Raw genomic sequence first — 17,508 nt, 5'->3', positions numbered from 1 at the left:
GAAATCTTCCTGGTAGTGGATTTTAATAGAACAACATAAATCCAGACTGGAACACAGCTTCTCTTCCACTGAAACAGTTAATAAATTCTCTGCCATTGGAATGTCTCTTCTTGGAATAAGGCCTTTGTAGTCATTCACAAACTGAAGTGAAGCTGGTGGTCTTAGAAACATTCAGAACATCTTCACTTCTTCTGACATCCTGCTAAAACAATGAGGCATCAGATTCTAATTTCAGTGCAGCAGCATCTATATTAGTTTAAATAAGCTTTGGGTTTAGGTGAATCTTAATGAACCATAATGCATTCAGACAGAGGATCTGACATTCGTCAAGAACAATTAATTGCTCTGAAAACAAATTATTTTGTGTACTCATACCAAGCCAGTGTAAAGAGGCAATGTATGATAAGAACCTCTTAAACAGTACAGACCCTTTCATTTCTAATACTTAAAGCAGAATAACCTTGCATGAAGTGATAACAGATCACTAAGACAAAACAGTCTCAGATACTGTTGACTTGATTTTTGGGTGAAACACTCCACAATATTACCCTGCTATGATGCATAGTGAAGTCTCCATACACAGACATGCTGCTTGCTATTATGGCATAGTGTATGTCACTGAGTTTAACAAATCTAAGAATTAAATCTGTTTCCAGTAAATCTCAGTGCGTTCTGATAGCATGTATTTGTTTTACAAAAAGTCAAATAGGATTTACTTCCTTTTAAATATCAACTGGGGAATTTCAGATCTGTGTGGCTGAGTACAGAACACTCATCTTCCCATGTCAGAATATTTTTATTTGGTTTATTTTATAATTTGCTCACATTACTTGCACATTCCAGTGATCTCTGGGCTTTAAAGTGCTTCTAGAGTGCTGTCTCCCAGGCATGTCTTCTGTTTTCAAAACTTGTAATAATCCATCTAGTAATGTTTTGTTGCTTTCTTGTTGTAGCAACAAATGACATTAATTTTGAAGATAAATATTTACCTTTAAATTCTCCAGAGAAAAAAAACAACACTCTTCACAGACATCCAGTGGCTGAACATTGGAATGGAGGAGGAACAAAGCTTTACACCTGCTCAGGAGCTGACAAGCTGATGACACTTAAAGAAATAGCAGATACTATGGTACAATGGCACTGCTGAAAAGCAACACCTACAAATGTAGCACCTAAGTCTGCTAATCCTTTAAAACAGTAAAAGTTCCTACTGCATCAGTGCCCTCCTCACAGTGGTTTGGATTTCTTTTTTTCCAAAAATAAACAGTAAAGTTGAAGTGAAAATTGAATTAATGATTGAAATAAAGTGGTGAAAAGTTCTGAATGATGAGAGGTACTAAATTAAAAACTAAAACAAAAAACAGACCATTAAAATAATAATAATAATAAAAGATGTCAACATTAAAAAAAAGCAACCCTGCACTGCTAACTGAAAGGCAAGAATATGCTGTTGGACCCCATCTTTCACTGCTCTTTTGCTGTTTGTCCTTTGTTATACCTTTCCTGGTAGGTCTCTTTTCTCACTGTGTGGCTCCTAGCATGAGGACTTGAATTGTTCGTGGTAATACATTTTAGCACAAAGTAAATACTCAGTGAGAAAAGGAAATGTGTATAGCAGAAGCTTACAAATGGCTAAACAGATTGGATCATCCTAGTTCAGTATTCTGTCTCTGACAGAATATCAGGGCATGTAAATATGCAGTAATGGAAACATAACCAACGGTTTTATTACATCAGAAAGCTTTTTCTGAAGCACCGGTATTTGATTGTTCTCTGATCTTCGTCCTTTAAAAAAAAAAAAAAAAAAAAAAATTCTAAATGATTGCAAGTTCTTAACTACTTGCATGGTGGATTCTTTGTGTAACAGCACTGTCTTTTTATGATGTTGAGATTCTTGCTTAAGTCATTTTATTGTTTTTTAATTGGTTTCCTTTTAATAGCATTCAACACTTGTATGAACGAATGATACCATAGCTTTTAGTAAACTGATCTCCAATTCATAGAGCTAATATTCAGCAGAATACATTAATGTTTATGCAATCGATTCTGTAGTTAATATAGGGGACATTCTTGAACCTTATAATAATAAATTAGCTTAAGATGCAAAGGCAGTTACACAAATGGGTAACACTGACACGTATAATAAATGCAGAATTTTTTTAAAAAAATTAATTTATAAAATTTCATCTCTATTAAAATTCACAGAAAAATGAAGAAATGACTTTTTAAATGTGACATTCTTTTTGTCTACACTCTATATCTAAGAAGTGGTTTCACTGTGTTGTCTTCAGATATTCAAGATACTTGTTTTGAGCTGTTAGAGCTGAAGTAAAACGTGTGAGATTTGCTCCAATGCATCTCCATTGTGCTTCAGTTTATAGTTATGTTCATTCGGCTTTTTCTGTCATCATGTGGTCCATTTGAGTTGTTTAGTTAGGTTTTTTTTCTAAGACCTTTATGGTGTAGTGTTAACATTTGCAATGACTGTGACTTATGTAGATACCAACTTCTGTTTTTACTTCTTGCTTCTTGATTTCCCACCACAGTGGTTGCCTTATTCCTTGCTGTATGTTGAAGTTTACTTTAAGTATTATTGTATCATATTGCTGTTGTCATGTATGTGCAAATGGAAAAGCAGAATGTAAGGGATTTGGTTTAATTAGGTCACAATTGTATTAACTTGTCTGGGAACTATCCAGTAATAACTTATTCAATATAGGTAATTCCTTCCTTAATAATTTCCAGCTGATGGAACACTCCCATCAGCACTACCACAGTTCAGAGCGGGCCTCAGCCTCTGCTGAAACAGCACTGAGATTTCTTATATGAGGAGATTAAGTAACTAGAAAGAAGCATTGTCTCTATTCTTCTGTTTGTTCCTCAGTCCTTATTTCTTTTTTCCTTCCTCCTTTTGAAGATGTCTTAATAGGCCAGGTTCAGAAAATGCTATAGTGAACAAGATCCCTTCTGCACTGTCTTAAATGAACTCTTCACCTGTGATTACTTTCATCTGCTCCTTTTCTTACCTGTTGCCTGGAGGGCAGTTCTATTTTAGTCAGTCCACTGACTGAGAGAAAAGTTCCTTCCTATTAAAAAAAAACAACAAAACAAAAACTAGCGTCATGATCACCAGGAACATCATATAATCTTATGGAAGGGATGGGAACAGCTCTTCTGGAGTTGAGAGTTTTCTCGGGCCAAAGGGATATGCTTTATTTAGCTTTACCTTAATATGTGAATGTATGATGCACATAACCAGAGCAATATGGTTGCATTAATCTTTCAATCAATCCCTGTGGCTGCCACATTTTCATTGAAGTTTGATCCCTATATAAAATGCTACTTGTTTTTTCTCTCCATGTCTAAACAAAGATGTCATTGCTATGCAGGAAATATATTGGGAAAAGTTAGGAGATCAAACATAAATGCCTATATAAAAAAAAAAATACTACTGTACGGAACTTTTCCATCAGACAATTGAATTGAATTGACCCAAATTTGTTTTCTTGAAATACTTGTTTTAAGTATGGATGTATATTCTTAATACCTCTTGAATTAAATAACTTTCTCTGGGTCTGGTACATTCAATGTATAACAAAGTAGAAAATATCTAAGTTTTACATTTGTGGTACTTATGAAATTTCCTGTTTTTATGTGATGTGCTGGAGTGGACCTCAAAGGTAGATGAATAATTTTGTTAGTGCTGAAGCTGCTAATTTTCATCTAGTTGGAATACTGCAGCATTTTTTGGTTTAATGTGAAATTATAGGAGGCAAGAGACTGGAGATGAGGCAGATGACTTAGTATTCAAAACATTGCAAATGTTTGGCAGGTTTTTTTTAGAGGAAAGGAAAAAGTCTCTTGAGACCTTTATTTTCTGTGTGGAACAATATTACAAAATCCATAGTTACAGAATATGAATTGGCAAAAGGAATAAGAGATTAATGATTCTGGCAGTTGCCTTAAGCTAATGTATTATCTCAATATATGAAAGATATTTTTTCATCCTTAAAAAAAAAAATCCTTAGCAATATTTAATTGCTAATTATTTTGAATGATCCTATAAAGTTGCTGTCCATGCTAAGTTTTCTCACAGGCTTTTGCTTTCTCGATAGCCAGGGTAACAGTTTTGTTTATCATATGATTCTGTGACTGTTGAATTCCTTTGTATTCTGTCATAACACTTAACTCCCATTCATGCTTTCCACTGTTTAAAACACAAAGAAAATGCATACGTAACCTTTTACTATTTATAAAATGGGTAAGGAAATTTGCAGTTGATTTTTTTTTTGAGGAGAACCTACTGTTACCTATATATCTCTTCTTCCCTATGTAACTCATTTTAGATTTAATTTAGTAAGATGTATGAATAGTCTTTTTAACCTTCCTTCTTTTGGTAGTCTATGCTTAAAATTAAAATTGACCTGTTTCTTTCATCAAACTGGAATATACTTTAGCATTTCTGAGAAATGAATGAGCGCACGTACACACCTGGCTTCCATATATAGCAAATTAAATTGCCTGCAGATATGTCTGAATGTTCTTTGACTTCTACATGATTCAGAACTTCTTCTGAAATGTGTCACTTCACGAAACTAGCATAGTACCACCAGTAAGCTTACCTGTTCATGACATCAAATGTGTGTAAATGATCATTAGCAATTTATAAAACCAAACTCAAGTTCTGCAGAACATCCAGTTTTGAACTTTAAGCAAAATACGTAATCTGTATAAACAAACAACAACAACAAAAAAACCAACACCCAAATCTGTATGGAAGAATTGCAGAAACATTTTTTCTGATGTTAAGCATGACTTCAAACAAATAGGTACTCTCGTATGTGGTTTATTTTTATTGTTTGGCCATAGGAGCCTACTTAACTGAAGCTGAGGTCTTCTGCTTAGTACTGTTGATTTATGTTTTGTGGTTGCTTTCTTTTTTTCTTCTTCTTCTTTTTGGCAACTCTTCTTCCCTTCCCTTCTGCTTGACCCATTTCAAACTGTTCAAGCACATGAAAAAAAAATCTGTCAACCAGTGCATCGAACATAGCAGATGTGAATCTGAATCATCATATAAACTATAGATATCTCATTGGCTTTAAAATGAAATGGTAAATAATTAATCCATAGCCATTCTTAAAAGACTTCTAACGGGTGAGCTCTATAATCTAGAAATGCTGTCAAAAAGCTATTTACAATGTGAATGAAATTGGCTATTAGCGCATTCGTTCCTTCCTTCTCTCCAAACAGTAAATGAATTTGAGTAGCCTCACAGCTGTACTCAAGGGAATGCACAAAAAAGTACCATGAATCATTCATCAAATTTCCATAAGTGATGAAGTGGTGACTTCAGTCATCTCAGTCTATGATGCTTTTTTTTCCTTACTGAGTTACACAGTTTAACTGAGGAAATTAGGACAAAAAAATTTGTCATGGATGAGCAAGTCCTCCAGTGTTTCGAGACATATTTATCGTTCAAAGTTAGCATGTGAAATATGAAAAGCAGATCAAAATTTGTCTAAGAAATGGTACCTTTTGCCGTGTCAAGATAAGACAGTAGTATGAACATTACTGCCTTACTTTTAATCAGGCTTTCGAAGTTATGCTTTTTGAAGTAAAGCTGCTGACCTCCTTTACCTCTTTTAATCCCTGAAAATAATTTCCATGCTCTCCCTTCCTTCTTCCATGACTGCTCATTCTTCACTAATGCACATTCTTTTCTGTACCCTTAGCAAATGTCTTAAAAGAAATCTAAGAACCTGTTCACTTGAGAAATGGATGCTAAGCAAGTTTTGTAATACCTGTTTGGGCAAAATATGTTTCGTTTTTCATGGAGGTGTGAAATGAAATTCAGAGAGGTCAAATGAGTTTCCCAAAACTAGAAACTGCAGAAATGAATTTGGATATAGGAACACAAGCCTTCCAAACTGTAGTTTATTATTTGATTCAAAATGCTTGCACGGGCAGGAACAGTATTGATATTTACAGATGTTTTGTGTCAAAATCTGCTAAAGGACAAGCAGGAAAATTTGGGCTGTCCCAAAGAGAAGCACAAGAGTAAAGGTACTTGCCACCCATCTGAAATCTGAAGGATATCTATTCTTAGGGCTATGGCAATGTCATCCCAATGTCTCTTTGGTTTTGGAATGTGTGTCCCTTTCTGTTATCACCTTTTGGACATGTCTGGTTTGACATATGTAAACATTTCAAAATCAAATATTTACAGAGCGTGGTAATAGTGAGGATTTATTGCTGTGCTAGTTTCATTTGATGAATTTTGATTCACTTTACTTGCTTTCTCTTTCTGTGTGAATTATGCTACTTTGTATCATAGCCCAAATATTGCAGCATCAAATGTATAAGCAGTTTTCCATAAACCTTTTAAAATATGTTGTGAGAGACTGGCAGCTAGTAAATAAAAGGAGATATCTTTAGCCAGTAAATATATTTAGAGAGAGAGAGTCACTATCTTGATTGTTTGATCTGCATATATAGAAAAATTGATTTATTGTGACTTGTGCCATGGAGTCTTACTGTGTTGTAGCTGATACCTTGTTCATTGTTAACATGCACTAGGAAAGAGCGACATGTTAACAGTGACAACCAGCTATGCTGCTGCTGTTTCACATTTTATGAATAGCATATCTCTCTTACCTCCAAAACAAACTTTCAGGGAGGCTAGCAACCTGTGTGAGCATTTCTTTTCAGTGTATGTACCTAGAAATGAAGTGACAGCTGTTAAACATAGCATATAAGGTTATACCACTTCCATAAGTAGTCCTCACTGGAAGCAAAAAAAAAAATCCACAGCACTGGTTTTCCAAGAGGTCTCCAGAAAGTATATGTTAGTGCCGGTAATATTAGACAAGTTCTTTGGTGGTTTTTGGTTTTGTTTTTTACAGTGTACTCCTGAACAATGTGACCTTCACTTTGTCTTGGCTTCCTGTCTTGTGGGATTTTTTTCTGTGAGGAAATTTAAGAGCCTTATTTAGAAGGGCCATTCATTGTTTGATTCATTTTATTGTCATTTTTCAGGTCTTAGCTTTGTATTTTAACTTCTGATCGTTCTGTGTTTTGCCACAGAGTTTTCATAGAGGTCATGGAAGAGTAATAGGTCATTAAGCAAGTTATCTAGAATTATATTTCTAGATACAGCTTTCCATAGAATTTTTCATGAAATTAATAAAACTTCTGATTTGTGTTTCAAGTGAGAAATACATCCTTAAAAGCTGCAGAATTAGAAAACTTAGCATCACAAATGAAATGGAATAGTAGTTGAGCAATTTGTCTTGGAATTAATTATTTTAAAGTTTTCTGCATAATTAAATATATTATTTCTACATATTCTTAAATTTGAAATAAGTAAAAGCAATTGAAATAAGAAATCTGTTAAATTTCACTGTAATCATATCACTTAATGGGTGTTACAAATGTAATCTTCAACTTCAGCAGCACTTCTAACATGAGATCTATCTCCAGTATGCTGCTTTGCTTTCGCCTTGTTCAGAGGGAAACTTCAGATCATTCTTGTAGAATGACAGATACCTGTTATCTAGCATGATTGTTCCTGATTCACTTTTCTGCTGCTGAGATGTGAGTTTTAGTCTTTTTGTATATGCTCACATCTAAAATACCTATTTAATTTTGTCACAGTGTAGATTTATTAGAACATGAAAAGGCTGAAAATGAAGTTTTTATAGATGTTGATGCTGTGTTTTGAAAATTACTTTACTTTAAATGCAACAGAAAAATAGTATTTGGAAGGTGTGAATATCTGGATTTGCAGGGCTCAGCAAAGTGAGTTAATTTTAGCTTCTGAAATGGAAAATCCTTTCATCAAAAACAATATGATAAATGCCAGACCCCCGTTTAGCTGAAGAATCATATTTATGTATCTATTTGTATATGAAGACCTAGGAACTGTTGGTTTTATATTCTTCTATTTTAGATCTGCTACCAAGAGCAATTAAATGTTCCATCAATTTTAAGCAGGGAAAGAAAAGAATTCTGCATCTGTAGTTAGTGAGACATTTGTCATTTTCCTTTTTTTCTTTCTTTCTTTGACAGCTTTTTGGAAACTGCAGCCTACTTCTGTATGAAACCAAAAATGGGAGAGAAAGAGGTATCCCCACATTCTTTCTTCAATATTTGGCATGAATTCAGCTCTGACTTCAAAGACTTCTGGAAGAAAGAAAACAAACTTATTCTTCAAGAAAGGTACATTTGTTTGTTTGTTCAAAGGCTTTTCTCAGAGGATGTTATTGTGAGCAATCACATAGAAAAAAGTTGCCATCAATTCATTAGAACAGGGACTTTCTCACTTCTTTTTTCCCTAGCAGAACTCTTTTTCCTTATAATCATAATTCTTGAATGGAACTTTGATATCAATCTGTGATAAAGCTTTTCAAGTCTGTTAATTGATGGTTTTAGTAGACCAGGTAGCTGCTGTGCCTCTGTGAATTCAAGCAATAGGAGATTTCTTTCAGGTCTGGAGGTTGATAAAAGATTTCCTGAAAACAAGTCATGGAATTGAGATGTGAAACACTGTAAATATTTGTCCAATTAAATTGGAGAAAAAGGCTTGAAAAGCAGGGGAGAGAAGAAGTCACTTTGACCCCACCTTAAGAGAAAAATCAAACTAAACAATATTGTAAATCACAGTCTCGTGATCATATGCCCATGTAGAATAACTGATGTAAAGATAAAGAAACATAAACTACGTTTTGAAAGGTTAGCCACCCTTTCTGTTCCATGTATTTAAAGAGCTGTGAAGTTTGCTTTCATCTGCATACAGATATTGATCATTATTTCTATATAAAAATAATGCCACAAATTAATCAGTTGTTTAAATGCTAGAAGGACAATTTAAACACAAACATGAAAACTGTAACCAAGCTTACATAATTCAGCATCTGTTAGCAACCTGAGTGATTTCAGTGTACAGATAATGAAGCTGCTGCTGTGCCTAGACATTAATAGGACAGAAGCTTTAGGCTCTCTAAACGATTGATACCAGTTCATGTTTAGGTAACAACAAAAATAGGTCTTTTTTTTTTTTTTTCTTTCAAGAAAACACACCCTCTATAAATATCGCAGATATCAGATTACTGTCTTTGGAAGTTATTGATAGCTTGTTATTGATAGCTTTTCTTAGACACCAATATGATCAGTGTCAGGTATGCCATGTATATTTAGTACAAATGAACACATTTTGGAATGAGTTGTCTCACAGTTAGGGGAGATGGATTCAATTCCTACTGCAAGAGGATGGTGAAAACGTTATACTATACTGTATACCATGGAGCAATCTGGGGATGCTGACTGTCAGCCTTGAAATTAAATAATTAGGTTTGTTTCTTGAGAATGGAGTTGACAGTTAAATCCTATCTTCAGTTTCCTGCACAGGCATTTTGCTGCTTAAGCAATCATTCACCAGGCTGCATGCTACATTATTATGGCCAGAATTTATAAAATATACAAATTTATTCTTTTTCCTTTTTTAGGGGTTAATCTTCTTTATTCCTTTTTGTCCCCTCTTCACCCATCACTCTAGTTTAATAAACCTTTTTGCTGTGTCTCTAGAGTAGTTTCATAGTTTCTTAAATATTTCTTAAATATTTAATGGTTTCTTAAATATTACATGGACTGTGTAGGTGAAGGATTTACAAGTTAATAGTGACTGTTTCTCGTATTTAGTCTCTTCAGATATGAGTCACATTGTTTTACAATAATTTTCTCAAAGGCTTTTCATGTGATATTTTCTAAGGTGGTGTTACTTTTTGTTACTGATACATTAAAACTATATGTACTTCAAAGAAAGCAGCCAGCCAATTCTTATTTTAAACACCTTTCAGTCAGCATTTTAACTTGTATATTGATTTGCCAGGCATTTATGTGCAAAAGATAAACACTAAAGTGTCAGACTTCACATTTATTTCCAAAAGGAGTTTAAAGAAAGAAGAGAAATGACATGAGGTTAAAAACAAAATATTTTTCCGAAAATTTTCTACTGCTTTCACTCCATTCTGTCAGTTGAAATAAAGCAGAACTGGAAAATACCAGCTGTAGAGAAAATTATGCATGATAAACTGTTAAATACAGTAGCAATAAAAAGAAAAATGCACCTGAAAATTACAGTGAAAGCATACGTCTGCCAAAAGGTTTTCCTAAACATACTTTTTTTTTTTTTGTTCTTTTTGTGGTCACATTGTAGGCAAGGCTATGGAACATTCCTATCTAAATTGTTATGCAAGCTATTTGTAACCTTATAAAAAATTTAGATTGAAATTCTGGAGCTGTTTATCCTAAAGATGTATCCTTTTAGGTAAAAACTGTAAAAGTAATATGACGTTTTACTCATTAACCTACATATGACAACATGGGCCTGATTTGTTTCATGTTTTTAAATATTGGTCTTACTGTTGTCCTTTCACTGTATTTTTGATGTGTCACTGGTAGGCTCTGCTTTTGTGTTTGCACTCTGAAAACTCTTAAATACTATCTGACAGTATAGCTTGCACTTGATATGTGATCACAAAGAAAGTCAAGAAGAGCTGACACATTAATTCCTTTTCAGTGTTGTTGCAGAAAAGAACAACTGTTCAGCACTTTCCTAATCTGTATATATATTTTAGTTTCTCCATACCCTAAGGTATGAGGTAAATTGGGCCCTGAATATTTATTTTTAGGTAATGCATGGCCACAGTGACACCTGTCTTACCTTCTTATGAAAACTTTTAAGGGATCATACTACCAAACTTGAAATGCATACTTTTCTCCTGTAGAGACAGCAGGTGTCTCATGCAAACTATCAAAGGTAATACAGTAACACTTTTCTTCTTAAATTATATCTTTATGCCCCTTTTTTTCTTGTTTTCTTTATATTTCTGAGATATTCAACATTAAATGCACTATTCCAGTGTAGCACTGGAGCAAGAGATATTTTCATTTTTCTTGGTGTTGAGCAAAGTCCTGGATGTGTTATGCACCCTGGCTCCCAGTAGCCAAAAAAAAAAAAAAACCACACACAAAAAAAAAACAACCAAAAAACAGTAATGAGTCCTCTAAGACATTGTGTTTAAATGAAATCAGGAGAAAAAACATTCATTGCATTGCTGTTGAAGGTTAATATTAGTAGACCTTAGATTCAGACCTTACTAGGAAGAGGCAGAAGCATTTTTGCAGAGACACAGCTGTACCTTCACTTTCTATGCATAAAAATGGAATACTGACACTTGTTTGTTCACTCCTGCCCTAAGTGACTGTAGGTTTCTTCAGATTGTTTGTTGTTCCAGACAGCCTCTGCATGCTTGCAAATATAGGGGGAATTAAAGTTGTGTTTCTAGGCGGAAGGAAAAACATGGAGCAGGGGGGAATGGCATTGAACAGGTGTAAGTACCATTTAAGTATATGCAAAAGGTAAATATTTCTCATAGGCTCAGTTTGACTCTTCCTTTATGAAAAGGCGTGACACTGAATAGAGTATAACTGGGATGCCAGCAGAGGACAGTTCATAGGTCAGATCAAGATGCTGGTAAAATTCTCTAAATTGCATCTTGCATCACACTAAGCTTGAAAATTTCTTTTGGCTGGCTTTATTCAACCCTTTAACTGCCACGATAAATCTCTGACACATTAAAAGTAATCTATACATTCAATTAAAAAAAAAAAAAAAAGCAAAAAAAAAAAAATCCCTAGTTTCTCAAATGTAAAAATTGCCCATTCCCGTAAGAATAGCAGTTAAGCTGGCACCTGGTGTGTCACACTGTGTATATCTAGATGAAAGGGAGATTCCTGGCCAGCATGTCTCCACAGCTCATTGATCTCCCCCTGCAGAAAGACTGGTATGTCTCCCTACGGGACTCCTCAGCAGGATGATTTAAAACTTGCTGTTGAGCAATTTAAAGTCTGGCATTGGATATCGGTACATTGCACAGTGAGGAGCATATTGGTAAGCTGCCACTTCTGCTTGTGGAGGAGGGCATTAAATCCCATAGCACAAGCAATGGTCCTCTCAGAGTAATTTAAGGGAGATTTTGTTAGTGCTTATAATAGGAACCAGTGAGTCAGACTTGAGAGTGAGAAATCTGGGGACATGGGAAAACGTACTTGCAAAGAAATGTGGAGACTGAATAAAAGAGTAGGAAAATATATATGGAATTGCAGTGCAAGAGGAAAATGGATAGAAATGGGGACTATATTTAATGGAGTCGCATATCACTTGGCTTGTGTTGTGGTGCCATCGAAAAGCTCCAGCCATGATGTTAGTAAGCAAATATTTTCTCTGACTTAGAATTTCAATATCCCTCTCTGTATTGCTGTTTAATCAACTGGGCTCCACACTTCTAGACTTTGTTTTACAATGTCAAAACTGGATGTAGCTTGTATCTTTGAACAATTAAAATAATTGTTCATTTTTACAAGTATTTCAAAATTTTAACTTGATTATAAGAGTTTCTGATCAAGAAGTATTGTGGAAAATTACAGACGTTGGAATATACATACATGAAAGATGAACACATGAAAGATCCAGTAGCTAGGAAGAGCGCTTTGAGGCAGTGCCTCAAATAGAGGCAGTTTGCTACCCAACTGAGAGAAGTTGCTCAATATTTCAGTACTACTGTTTCTTCCTTGTGCACTTCTGGCAATCTGTCTATTTCTCAATTGGATCATCAGGCCTTTTGGTTAGGGAAGGAGAGCAGTGACTCTCATTTTTAGCACTGCTTGGATAACTGAGAAAATAATATTTTGGAGAGTTTCCCAATCTGGGTCTCTGGAAAAGATTGCTTAAGAAAAAGTTAAATGAAGATATTTTAAAGTCTTTGATAAGTCTCTTTGTAGCTGTAAGCCAACCAGTGTACATGAACTGCAAGTTTGAACAAAGTGAAAAATTAAAAAAGAAAGAAAAAAAAAGAAAGATTCCAAGTCTCTGATCTCTACTAAGTGTTGTGACTTTCATGAGATTCTAGAATGCCACCAAATATTTAGCAGAAGAGCTTTTCAACAGCCTCATTGATTTACCTGATGTTGTAGTGTAGTGTCATGCTGGTGTGCTGCATTGCATTTTAGTATTTTATGCCTAAAAGGAGACGGATAACAATTGTCATCTCATAGTGAATTTTGCCTTGTCTTTTCGTGGCTCTAATGTCAGATGGGTTGTGACAGTTTAGGATATAGCCAAGTGGTGATATCACAGTTCCTACCCTATGGTGATCTTTTCAGATTTTGTAACTCTTTCCTGTTTACTGTGTCTTGGAAGAGTGAATGACATTTTTATTATTAAATAAATGAATAAACAAAAATAACAGCCTAATGTAATAGATACCTGGAGATGAATGAAAAAAATTGCACCAGTAGGAATTTTAAACAGAATTTCTGCCAAGAGATGCTACATATTCAGTATTCATAAAATGTTTTCTTTCCCAGGTGAAGTGATTATTACATTGGCATTTGTGGTACCCAAACATGTTGAAAGGTTCTACAAATTTGTCACTAACATTTGTCATTAGCATTTGTCACTAACTTGTCTATCTACTCAAGTTAGATTGCTTTTTCTTACTGAGGAAGTTTGACAAATCAGTGCATATAGTTGTCATAATGAAAACATCCATTAAATGTTAGTGCATGGCTGTGTGCATATTTTGGCTGTGAGTAGGAGGCTAATATAGAGGTTTTTGTTTTGTTTGTTTGTTTGTTTTTTGAAGAGATTTTCTTTCTCAGCAGTCATTTTGATGTCAACATGTAAGTGGGTAACTCTTGATGTGAGTGAGTATTCTCACCTGATACAAAAAACTTGGAGGCCTCTTCTCTTCCTGCATTCTGCTTTGTACATCTCTAATTCCATGGCTCTGCAGATAATTTCTGCTAACTTTGCTGGTTTTTTGATTGTTTTGTTTTTTTCAGTGAGCTATTCATTCATTTCTTATTTGCTTGTACTGCAATGACACTACCATAGCAGCTGTGCAACAGTGGTTCACCTCTGCTGGTGCAGGTTTTTACGAGCACTATATGCAGGCTCTTGTTTATTGCTAGAAAAAACGTATAGCTAATGGTGATGACTGTTTTTAAAAAGACACTTTTGCAGCTGAGAATTTGCTTTACTGAATTGTGTTATCATGCTTTTTGTATTTGGCGTAGTTTTAGTGGAAATAAATAGGAAGCATTACTTCTGAAGCAACCTTCACATTGTATGTGCCCCAGTTAATTCAATGTAGTAGTTCATCTGCATTGGGTACGTCCCCATAGCCACTTTAAGATATTCTCCTCTGCATAATCTACTCACAAAGGATTTTCTCCTTTTTTTTTTTTTTTTTTTTTTTAAACATCATTTACTGCTTCATGGTGTTTTAGAGCAAACACATGGCTTCACGTTTCCGCTCACTTCCAGCTTTCTTTTCCTTTCTTTTGCTTATACTTTCAGTCACTAGTTTTACCTCACATCCTATCGTGTTCTTTTCCCTTATCATTTCCTGTGGAATTTCCCAATCAAACAGTCAGAATGCAGCCAACTTCTTTGAGTGCAAACTAGTTTCAGTTCCAAGAAAAACAATGAAGTGATGAACAGTTTTCTTAGAACACTTACTTTCCTCCAAACTTCACATATGAAAATTGATTACCATCTTCCCTGAAGGTGGCCAGGTATAGTAAGAAATACTGGCCACTTTGACAAGAAAAAAATATATATGATTCTGAAGGCACTCTGTGCATTTATTAGAATTATAGCCATCCTTAACAGGTTTCTGTTGGTTGGTTCCTTTGTGCTCTTTTATTTTCAAGGTGAAATTTTAATCTACTTGTCCTTGCTCCTCTGAGCCAAAGTATGATTAATCGCTGTTTTTTAACCTGCTATTGTCTACGTCATGGTCTTTGCAGTAACCATGCAAGGAACTGGCAGAGATGTCAGGATAGACTAATACATAATCTCTTTGTTGGTAGGAGAGGTTAGGTTTCATCAGTCAGTTTGATGGCACCAGGTACATTAAAATGTGTTTCTTATCTGTATAAAGTCTTTGCCGTCAGTTACTGAATCATATCTATGTCATCACTTCAATCATATTGGTGGAAAAGTAAAAGCTCTACATTTTTTTACTGCGCTTTTATGTTGAGAATTGTTTTGTTTATTTTTTTCTCCCTTCCAAAGAGAAATTCCTTAAGAAAAAGAAGTCATTTCAATACTTTAGTAACTGAGTCAAAGAAAAAAACTTAGGTCAATTGCTCTGGAAGAGTTTTAAAAAAAACAAAACCAAACCAGCTTTAAAGTTTTCTACTCTTGATCTCTTAAGGACATCTAGTATTTGATATTTTTTGTGGAGTTTTTTTGTTGTTGTTGTTATTTGTAAAGGTGTTATTACTATAAACATGTTATTGTTACCCCAAACTAACATACATAAAGTATCTTGATGTGCAAAACACATGTTATTTATCTGCTAAAAAGCACCTAGGAATATGAAGAATATTAGCCTCAGCTTTGTTATATGTTACAATGTACAGTATATCTATATTAAATATATATATATATATATATATATATATATATATATATATATATATATATATAAGGTTTCATGAAATACATTTTCAAGCTGTAAAAGTAATATCTGTGTGAGTTTATCATGGAAGTTTTTGTGAGCAGCTCTAGTATCTAAGGCATATAACATTCCAGCCTTCTCTCTGTGCTTACATTTGTCATGACTTAGCACTTGCTAGTGAACTGTAAGGCTACCAAGCCTAGATGGAGCCAGAAAGAAATGAATCTGTCTGTTACAGATACTTCAGTCAAAATTATTAATGTTCGGTGTTAGGGAAGTGGCTGCCCTTCTCAATGGACTGAATGATGACAGAAATTCTCTGAGCCTTGATAAGATTGTGACCAGGCTGGCTTTTGGTCTAGAAGGTAGATAATACAGCTAGTCTGTCTTTTGGGTTTGTAGAGATGTCTGGTTCTTTTTTCCTGTATCCTTGCCAAAGTGAAACTTGCTTATTTATCTATTTGTCTCAAAGATTGTCTTTAAACTTAATCAGAGTTTGTATGTGTTTGTCTCACAATAAATTTGAGGTAGAAGTAAGGTAAGGGGTATTTTTACTATGCTGGAAAGAAGAAACTATTTCTCTTGTTACAGGCGATGCCTACTTAGACTCTAAATCTTTATCTGTTTATTTATATTTATTTATATATAGCAGTATTTGAGACATTAATTATTGGGCTCTGTGAGCGACTATCTATTCATTTACTTGTACGCTTTTAACTGATCCAGGGATTGCTTTCTTATATTTTATGTTGGCTACATACATTGTTAGTTTTGGGGCTGTTCAGAAAGTAATCCTTTCTGAAATAATGAAGGAAATATCTGAACTAAATTTAATTAATATTATGGGACATGTATTTGTCCAGATACCCATTTTGAGCACTTTTACTGTGCACTTGTAAAATCTGCCTTGGACCTGATGTTGAGTCTAATAACTGCTAATAACTCTGCTCTTCAGAATGCTATAAAGAATTAAGCAACTCTCTGGTTGACCAAAATAAGTTTTGTAGGACTATGTCCTTGTAAGGGCAAAAACAAGAAATGTCTTGGGAAAAGAAACATGCCAAAAATGCCAAAGGTGTAGTGCTGATGCTGTCTTTCCTATTGAACAAATATGCTCTTCTTAAGCCAGAATTGATGTGATCTAGGACTTGATAGCAAATGAAACCATCAGTTTATTTGAAAGCAAGTGAGTTGGAAAAGATGAAAAGTATAAAATGAGATAATTAGAGCATCAGTGTTGCAGAAGCATCTTAACACACTGGAAGCATGCAAACAATTCCTATCATCCTTCAACTGCACCTCCTGACTTCAAGAGCATGCTGTCTGCCTTTTTGTAGAGCTGTCGAACATTCTGAGTTGAAAGGTATTGATGATACAAGTATCATCAAGTCCAACTCCTGAATTCACACAAGGCTACTCAAATCTTACGTCTGAGAGCTTTTTCCAATTGCTTCTTGAACTCTGGCAGCTTGCTGCTGTGACAGCTACCTTAACCTAGGGTGCCTGTTCAAGTGCTTGGTCATCCTCTTGGCAACGATCCTAATCTCCAACCTGAACTTGTTAGACTCCCTTAGCACCTCTTTCTCTTGCCCAGTCTCAGAATTTGCCTGGAGCTGCTGTCCCACTTCAGACTACTTAGTTGCACTTGAGAACAGTGATTCCATAAAACGACCAAATTAACTCTATCGTAGAAGTTATTAGTTGTGTACAACTCTTTTAACTAGAAACAGGTCTTCAATATATCAATCTATATATGTGCTTGCCTTTGCCTATGGATCAAATCTCTCTGGCACATGGAGCACTCTCCTTCCTCAGACTCTTCATAGCTTCCCTCAGGGAAAACAAGGCCTCAACAGTTGAATTCTCACTCCTTGGAATGTTTTGTTAACTGTTTCAAGCATTTTGAGTGGTTTGTTCTCTACAGTGGCAGAACAGCAGTGTCACTTTGGCCTGGAGCCTGTAAGTATGTCACTGTCTACAA

The 17,508-nt window shown here is 34.8% G+C and overlaps 1 protein-coding gene across 5 annotated transcripts in view; it reads left to right on the top strand.

Moving 5' to 3' along the window:
• Positions 1-17,508, top strand: part of FMN2 (formin 2) — a 131,620-nt gene that overhangs the window by 107,669 nt on the left and 6,443 nt on the right. For all 5 annotated transcript variants that reach the window (XR_014943911.1, XM_085541271.1, XM_085541270.1 and 2 more), the window contains one exon: positions 8,068-8,217. Coding sequence is in view for 4 of the 5 variants with exons in the window: in XM_085541271.1 (XP_085397397.1) it covers positions 8,068-8,217 (150 nt within the window). In the remaining variant the exon portion in view is untranslated. The remainder of the gene's footprint in view (positions 1-8,067; positions 8,218-17,508) is intronic.

This window comes from Coturnix japonica, chromosome 3, assembly GCF_054131305.1.
Source record: "Coturnix japonica strain WE chromosome 3, WE-NBRP24, whole genome shotgun sequence".
In the NCBI taxonomy this organism is placed as follows: domain Eukaryota; kingdom Metazoa; phylum Chordata; class Aves; order Galliformes; family Phasianidae; genus Coturnix; species Coturnix japonica.
Note: the sequence above shows the minus strand (reverse complement) of the source record. Positions and strands in the feature narration are given on the sequence as shown.